This window comes from Erinaceus europaeus, chromosome 9 (assembly GCF_950295315.1).
Source record: "Erinaceus europaeus chromosome 9, mEriEur2.1, whole genome shotgun sequence".
NCBI lineage: Eukaryota > Metazoa > Chordata > Mammalia > Eulipotyphla > Erinaceidae > Erinaceus > Erinaceus europaeus.
In genome coordinates, this window is record NC_080170.1 from 56,852,164 (window position 1) to 56,860,535 (window position 8,372).

The 8,372-nt window shown below is 53.1% G+C and overlaps 1 protein-coding gene across 1 annotated transcript; it reads right to left on the reverse strand.

The window, feature by feature from the left end:
* Positions 1 to 188: 188 nt before the first annotated feature.
* Positions 189 to 6,043, reverse strand: GPX3 (glutathione peroxidase 3). The gene is made up of 5 exons (XM_007528771.3): positions 5,886 to 6,043; positions 2,642 to 2,795; positions 1,615 to 1,732; positions 1,258 to 1,357; positions 189 to 1,014 (listed from the first exon to the last, which is right to left on the reverse strand). Exons 1-5 carry the CDS (start codon positions 5,970 to 5,972, stop codon positions 793 to 795), a joined length of 681 nt encoding a protein of 226 aa, XP_007528833.2. The 5' UTR covers positions 5,973 to 6,043; the 3' UTR covers positions 189 to 792.
* Positions 6,044 to 8,372: the final 2,329 nt, after the last annotated feature.

Sequence of the window (8,372 nt, forward strand, 5' to 3'; positions counted from 1 at the left end):
TTGTCAAGAGGAACACCCCCTCAGCTCTAGTCACCTGGGAGAATTATGGGAGGAGACGAGTGTAGATGTGAACTGGTTTGATAAACTCCAAAAGCTGAGAAGTAGATTGGGCTGAGGCTAAGCCAGAAGGCAGGCCTGGTTCCCTCCCAAACCTAGCAGCCCCAGAAAAAACACACGGCAGGCTCAGCTGCTGCAGAGGCTTTTATTGGACCAGTGGGTGGGGAGCTCTAAGGCCAATGGTCAGAGTGAGAGGAGAGCACAGCCCCTCGCAGGAGGTTGGCATCCCTGTCTGTGGCTCGGCCTGAATGCACTAAGGGCCGACCCTCCAGACAGGCTTAGGGGAGGCCCGCCACAAGGGCTTCGGGCCCCTCCTTCATGGAGATGCTTCCCAGCACAGGGAGCTGGCCTCCCTCACATTGCCTTGGCAACTGTTCTCACAGATCACTACAGGGGCAGGGGGAGGAGGCTTGGGGGAGACCCTCAAGAAGGAGAGAGGCTATGTGACAGGAGGAGTAAGTGGTAGTAGGTGGGGAGGAAACTTCTGGAAGATTAGGAGATGTGACCCCCTGAGACTAAAGCCCCTGGGTCAGTAGAACAAGTGGGTTGAGAGCTGCTTTTTCTTTGGGTTCAGCTATAAGTGGATTGCCATCATTGGACAGAATTGGAGACAGAGGGGCATGTTTTCTAGTGGCCTGGGCACATGTAGCCACAGGTCTGGGGGTGCAATGTGGCTGGGGAGACAGGTTCCTTCCTGAGTGGTTCCCGGGGTCCTGTGTGGGCTGGACAGCTCAGTTACTTCCCTTCAGCCTCCAGGGCTGCCTGTCGCTTCATATAGCTCAAGATGTCCATCTTGACATTGCTGATTGTGGTGCGGTGGTACCAGCGCATGATGGGTACGCCATTGGGCCCCACCAAGAACTTCTCAAAGTTCCAGCGGATGTCATGGACCTTCATGGGCTCCCAGAAGAGGCGGCTAGATGTGCCCAGGAGCTCCGAAGTGGGAGGGCAGGAGTTCTAGGCAGGGACAGCAGCATCAGCATTCCCTTCCTGGGGAGGACCACCTCTCCATTCCTGTGGAGGACCACCCTTCTCCCCATTCCTGCAGAAGACCACCTCTCCCCCCATCCCTGGGGAGGATCACAGAGAGCTGAGAAAGGACTGGAAGATGGAATCCCAGCTTCAGCTTCTGCAAAGCCTCAACTTGGAACCACAGTCAGATGCCAAGAGATTGCCAGTAGCCTAGGGACAGTCACTTACCTTCAGGAACGTGAATACCTTCTGCTCTTTGTCCCCATTCACATCCCCTTTCTCAAAGAGCTGGAATTTGGGCACAAACCCTCCGCCTGGCCGGACATGCCTGTGAGAAACATTCTCATGTGAGCCCTAAGGAGATGGCACAGGCTCCAAGTGCTGAAGGGACAGAGCAGGGTGGAGTCTGTATCTGGTAGCAAGCAGTGGGCAGGTTGCCTGTGTATGTTGGGAGGTCTATGTCCTCTCATTCCTCCCCCTACCCTCTGTTTCTCCTCAATCCACAGGCCAGTGTCCTGATCAGCATCTACCTGCCCAAGGAGGGTAGGCCTGGTAGACAACCTGGGGATCCTGGGGTGCACTCACTTGAGGGTGGCCAGGATCTCTGAGTTCTCGCCTGGTTCCTGTTTTCCGAATTGATTGGAGGGGAAGCCCAGGATGACCAGACCAAAGGGCCCAAGCTCCTCTTGCAGTGCATTCAGTTCTGGGAGGAGAGGGCAGAGATGGGGCGTCTGGGGGGGGGGTCTGCCCACTACACCTAACCTGATGTTCACCCCCCAGTGGCTGAGAACTAAGGTCATTCAGAGGAGGTGGGTAGGGGCTGAGTCCCATCTATGCAAACAACCACTGACCACAGCCAAGTCTACAGAGGCCCCACTGGCTGGGGGTTCATTTGAGCTTCCGGACTAAGTTTCTTCAGAGCTGGAACTAGCTCTCTCTGGGCAGGCTCACAATCCTCCTAGATGCTGGGGTTTAGCAGAAGACTGGCACTACTGCCTCTGTCCCTCTTGGGCACCAGCTAGAATCAGGATAGTGCATGTACTCTTCTGGTCCCCAGGGCTAAACAGGAACATGGGGGTGAGAGCTTACTGCCATAGGTGTCCAACTCCCCAAATCCATCTTCCAGAAACTGCCTTAACATGAGGTTAGCCCCATGCCTTCCCTGTGGGTGCTGCACCTATGCACATCCTCCCCACTGCTGGATTCTGCCTCTGCCTAAGAGAAAGGAAGAGAGCTTGAAATCACAGAACTCAGGGAAGCACCCCATTTGGTCATAAGCACACTGGGGCCTCACAGGTGAGCTTTTCAACAGGATACAGTTATCAATTCCAATTCTGAAGCCTTTCACAACCAATCTCCCCAACCCTTTACTCTCTAGTACGTGCAATGCTCAGGGAGGCAGGGGTCAGCCAGGAAACTTCTAGAATGTGCCTGGGGTGATCAGACCTCAGGCTTATGCAATCCTCTTCATTACCATGGGTACAGCCAGACTGAGTCCAGGGTTTGCAGTCCCATACTCATAGCCACCTCCCACCCCATACTAGAAAGGCTCCTGGGACTGAGAAGGCCAGAAGGCTATATCAGCTCAGACTCAGCAGGGAGACACTCTTACCTATGTACTGGCCTGTCAGGCCTCAGTAGCTGGCCACGTTGACAAAGAGGACGTATTTGCCTGCATACTGCTTGAAGGGGATGTATTCCTCACCATCGATGGTGAGGGCCCCGTAATCGTAGATGGTGCCACTCACATCAGGATGGCAGTTCGTCTGCAACAGAATGGCAGGGGCTATCAGAGTGGAGGGGACTGGGACATCCCCACATTCAGGGCAATGCAAAAACCCCAGGAGGATGCCCAGGTCACCCACCACCTGGATCTGAACTGAGCTTCCTAGACCTGGTACAAAGTCGATTCTGGAGATCGGGTAGTAAGCACAGCAGGTTAAGCACACATGATGCAAAGCGCAAAGACCAGTGTAAGGATCTCAGTTCGAGCCCCCAGCTCCCCACAGGGGAGTCGCTTCACAGGCAGTGAAGCAGATCTGCTGATGTCTATCTTTCTCTCCCCTTCTCTGTCTTTCCCTCCTCTCTCCATTTCTCTCTGATCTGTCCAACAATGACAACATCAATAACAACGACAATAAAAATAACTACAACAACAGTAAAACAGCAAGGGCAATAAAAGGGGGGAATCAAATTAAAAAAATTTTTTTTAATGTTAAAAAAAAAAGAACAAAGTCACAATTCTGAAAATAATGGATATACTGGTGGGTAGGTAACCCTCGGGCTAGTGCTATGTAACTGAGTAGGCAGCTGGGTGGGTGGCTGTCACAACAATGCAAGTGCCAATGAGGCACACATTGACCTTTGTGGAGGAAGAACTGACTGGGAAAGAGTGATGATTCAGAGACCCCAGGTCTGGGGCCATTATGGAATGGGGGGAGGTGGAGGGGAGTAAGGAATCAGGGATGGGAGAGGCATGCCAGGAAGGGGTTGGAGATGGCTGCCAGAGTGGCAGTGCTGGCACATGTCAGATGTCCCTGTAACTAAGCAGCTGTGACTGTGGCCACTACCCCTGCCTCTTTACCCAGCTGTCACTCCAGGGCAGTGGGGATAGATTTCCCCACACCAGTCCTGATACCAATGCCCTGTGTCTTGTAGACATCCCTTCCCCTCCACCAGACTTCAATTTCCTCATTGGAAGGAGAGCTTTGGCCTGGTTTGCAATATTCAGTCACTGTGGCTAGCTGTAAGACAGAGAGCTAGATTCCCCCACTGTGCCTCCAAGACTGCTCCCCTGCTCATCTCTGGGGCTGCTCTGAAGTGTTACTGTATCCATAGCAGTCAGCAGGGGGTCCAGTCATGACAGAATGGAAAAGGCTGGTGACCACTGTATCAAGTGCCCCCTCCCTGCTCCACCCTGGTTCTTTCTGTCTTCACATGGAGAAGTGGAAAGACAATAAAGTGCAAACCAGTGTTATGAACAAGAGTGCACAGAGGCTGAGTAGGGCAGTGGAGAAGCCAGCCCATGCCCTAGCTGCTCTCCACCAAGCTGGAAGACAGGGCTTTGGAGTCAGACAGGGTGCAGCCTGGGTTTCGAGGAGCCAGGAGGCTTCCTGATGGCCGCAAAATCACAGCCTTCTGTGAATCTAACACTCCATGCCTGTGACTAGGATTGTTACTGGGGGGAAGGGAAACTCCATGGCCCACCAGTCCTAGGGTCTGTGGCCCAAAGTGAGGAGTCCCACCTCAAAATATAAACAAGCAGGCACAGCAGCACTCTGGGCTTGCCAGATCTCTTTGGCCTGGTGCACCCCTCCTAAAAAAAAAACCAGAAAAAGCCATGCACTTGTCCACATACCAGATGCTTGTATATAACAGGAGGATCCAGCACAGTGGTGCTGGGTGCTGGGTAGTACTGAGGGCAGGGAGGAGCAGGAGCCTGCTTCTTAGTGGGTTTTCCCTTTGTTGTCTGTGAGTCCTTAGACCAGCACTACTTTCTCTTGGTCCCAGCTACTAACAGGTAGGACTGTGCCTCATACTTCCTCATGTGGTTGAGCCTTTAGGGTCTGACCTAGAGACCCCTGGAAGTGATATGGAAGAATCCACACAGCAGGAATGACCATTCTCCTGCCTGAGCTTGGGCTGCCTACATCATGGGAGCCTGTGATGTTCTGCAGGTGGGAGAAAGAGATGGGGCACTGGGCAAGCTATTTTGGAGGAAGGGCAAGTGACAAAACTTATTTGTTGATGCCAATGGGAGGTGGGAGTTAGGTGGATGGGACCAGAGGGCAGCACAGGTGGGGAGGCTGAGCTTGCCACTGAGCACAGAGGCCCGACTGATGTTAGCTGCAGAACTCTTGGAGGGACAGAATGCTGCAGGTCTGGAAAGATCTTGGGGTAAAGTGGCCCCACCAGCTGGAGCCTGCTGACAAGGAGAGTTTGGGTAGGCCCATATCTCCTATCATTAGAAGTGAGATGTCACAGTTCTGAGTCTGGGACTCACCACTAGTAAACTCCAGCAGAGGAGCAGGAACAGAGCAGAGAAGGGATGTTTGCAGAAGGGGAAGGAGCGATGTTTGTCCACTCTCCAGTCCAAGGGAGGGGCCAGGGAACAAAGGCACTCTCCTGTGCTTGCTGGGCTCCCTCTCCAGTCTACCGCCTAGCTCCCTACCCTTGCTGTACAAAAAGCATTTTGCAGAAGCCGGAGAAACCTGCTGTTTGCTTAGCTGTGGTGGTGGGGTTCTCTACATTTTTTTTTAATTGGAAAGAAATTGAGAAAAAAAATTGAGAAATTGAGAAGGGGAGAAAAAGACACCTGCAGACCTGCTTCACTACTTGTGAACTGACCCCCCCCTTTTGCAGGTGTGGGGTTCACTACAAACAGAGCTTCTCCTGGTGTCTCCTCTGAAACCAGGAGTCTCATAGTGCCCCTGTCTCCTGGCGATGAGAAACTGGGGGGGGGGGGGAACTAGAGGCTGAGGGCTGCACCCGGGGTCGGGGTCTTTTTCTGCCTCTTCCACCTTTGCCCTGAAATCCGGGCCTTCTGCCAGGCATTTCTGTCTGCGCATTTCTCAAGAGCTGGATGAGGTGGCTCTTCTCTTCTTGGGTCCTCCTACCTGGTCTCTGGATTGTCAGACCCCTAGAAGGTATTGGGACTCAGATGTCAGCAGATGTGGGGGTGGGGAAGAAAGTGCGAGTCAGGGACCGCGACCCCCCAGTGTCCTGCATAGGGACACTCAACAGATGGAGAGGCAAGGTGGCGGGTGCCAGCAGGGAGGGGGCTCCAGGAGTGAAGGGCCCCTCGCATCTGGGCGCTGCTCTTACGAGGACGTGGCCGCAGGCCGGAGCGCACTCACCTTGGACTTCTCCTGTCCCTGGCCGGGTGAGACAAGCCCCGCCAGCAGCAGGGGGAGCAGGCAGGACACGCGCAGCAGTCGGGCCATGGCGGCGGGAGACACGCTCGCCAGCAGCGTCTCGAGCGGTCTGCGGGGCCCTGAGCTCTCGGCCCCTTTCAGCTACAGCGGTGACCAATCCTCGTTGGGCTGGGGTCCCGCAGCCAATCGCGGCAGCCGGCCTTTCCAGGGCGCGGCTCCCGCCAGTCTCCCCTCCCCTTCCCTCCTCTCCTCTCCCTCCACTCCCTCCCCTCCTCTCCTCTTCCCTGCGCCCCTTCCCGGCCCAGCGTCCTGTCCAGAGGTGGCTCAGCTCCTAGGCTCTAAACCCTCTGTGCACTCTGCCTTCCTGCCCTCTGGGTTGAAGGGATGGCGAGAATTTAAATGAGCGCAGTCTCTAGTTGGATTTCCAGAAGGTTCCGTGTGTGCAGGGTTAGTGTTTCTGTAGCAGAGTGGGTGTCCTAGGCCTTTAAGCACAATCCCCTCATGGAAGGCGTTGGGGCCCCTCGTAGTTGGGAACAGAAATGCATTTGCTAGAAGTAGTCTGGGCATACTGTGTCCTCTCAGTTTCCCTGCCTGGTTCTGCTACCTCGGACTAGCCATGACTGCTGGAACTGGCCCCCACCCCGCAGGTTCTGGGCTGAAGCTCTTCTTCATCAGCTACTCAGGTCTTTGTCTAGAAGACTTGCCCTCGGCTGGCTCCCTCTCTGTGACCCAGTCTCCACACCTTTTTTGCCCACAGGGATAGGATTCATTGATGATGTCTAAGGCTCTTCTGATTCTGACAATAGATGGTTTGTTGTAGCACAAGTGAAGTGTCCAAAAGAGGAGTCCCTTAAGAATACAGGCAATAAAGGCAAGGAAATAGCATAATAATTATTCAACCTTCATGCCTGAGGCTCTGAAATCCTGGTTTTGACTCCTGGCACAACCATAAACCAGAGCTGAGCAGAGCTCTGGGGGGGGGGGGGGGGGGAAGAATGTGGGCAGTAATGCATGCCTGGCATGAACACAACTGGTGCTTAATTTTTGCTACATTAATCAACCTATGCATTTGCCTCTCTGTTAGCATAGGCCAGGTGGTTAAGTCAGCTGGCTGGAAGTCTGGCCAGTCCTGTCCACAGGTAGGGGAGTGGAGTGAATCAGGGATTTCCAAATCTGTGTCTCCTCCTCAGTCACTTGGCAAGATTTAAGTGCAGATCCTCAGGTCCTGGTTCTGAATCACAGGGCAGAGACAGAGAAATTGCCTGTAGACTCATTTTGGGGGTATTCGTGAGGCAACTAGTGTGGCTACAGACTTGGTGATGGGAACCCTGGGATTAGGTACCCACTGAAATTCCCTTGAATTCTGATGAAGGTATGTTTAGAGATTTTGTGCCTCTGGGCTGGGGAAACAGCATGGTGCTTTACACAATGGACTTTTCATGATTGAGGCACCAGAGGTTCAGGTTCTACCTCCCCCCACCCCCCTCATAAATCAGAGCTGAGCAGTGCTCTGCTGTGATTTTAGATGTTGACCCTGGGGAGGTGCTAGAAGGTCTGTCTCAAGTTTAACATTCTCGGAGAAGCTCTCTTTACTTCAACCAAAGCCCCTGGAATGAAGGAAGTTTGACACCCAGGAAGCTTTCAAAAAAGTACAGCCCAGCAACATCTGGACAGGGCCTGGCCAGGTTCACAAAAGCCCAGAGATAGTGTGGCCTTGCTGATTACCATAACCAACAGAAGCAGAGAGGGGCTGGAACCCGCCCCCACAAGCTAGTCTTGCAACCTCCACTCTCTTATGTGGTCTTCTGAAGGCATCTTAGACTGGTCCCTACCTCAGGATTCATTATTTGTGAGCAGGTATCTAGTGTCCCTCAAAACATGTGTTTGATCCTACACTAATGCCAGTGGAGCTCAAAGAAATGTTTATTTTATTTATTTACTTATTTTTATAAAATACTAGGGGCTAGAGAGATAGCATATCTGGCAGGACAGCTGCCTTGCCATGCAATGCGGCCGAGGTTTGAGTTCTGGAACCACATGACACTGTGGGAAGTTCTAGTGACATGACAGTCCCCACCACCCCTGACACACACACACACACACACACACACACACACACACACACACACACACACCTGATAAAAAAGCTTCCTGCATCTTTGGAGGGGCCAAAAAGAAGTCACAGGGCTCACTGCCAGGCTGAAGATAAGTAACTTTCCTTCATGGGGCCTTGGTTGGTTTACCCATTAAATAGTCTGATAGTCTCTTAGTGGGTCCCTGTGGCTCTGAGTGTCCCAGTCCACACTTAGGAGAGTCCATGACCTTCATGTCATAGCTGACTTCAGAGCAGGGTTAAGTACTGCTACAGAGAGCAGAAAAAAGGAATGAAACAGTGTTGGCAACCTCACACTCTCAGCTTTATGGTTTACAGGACAGTTGTTGGCACATGGGTATGATTTCTCATCTTCC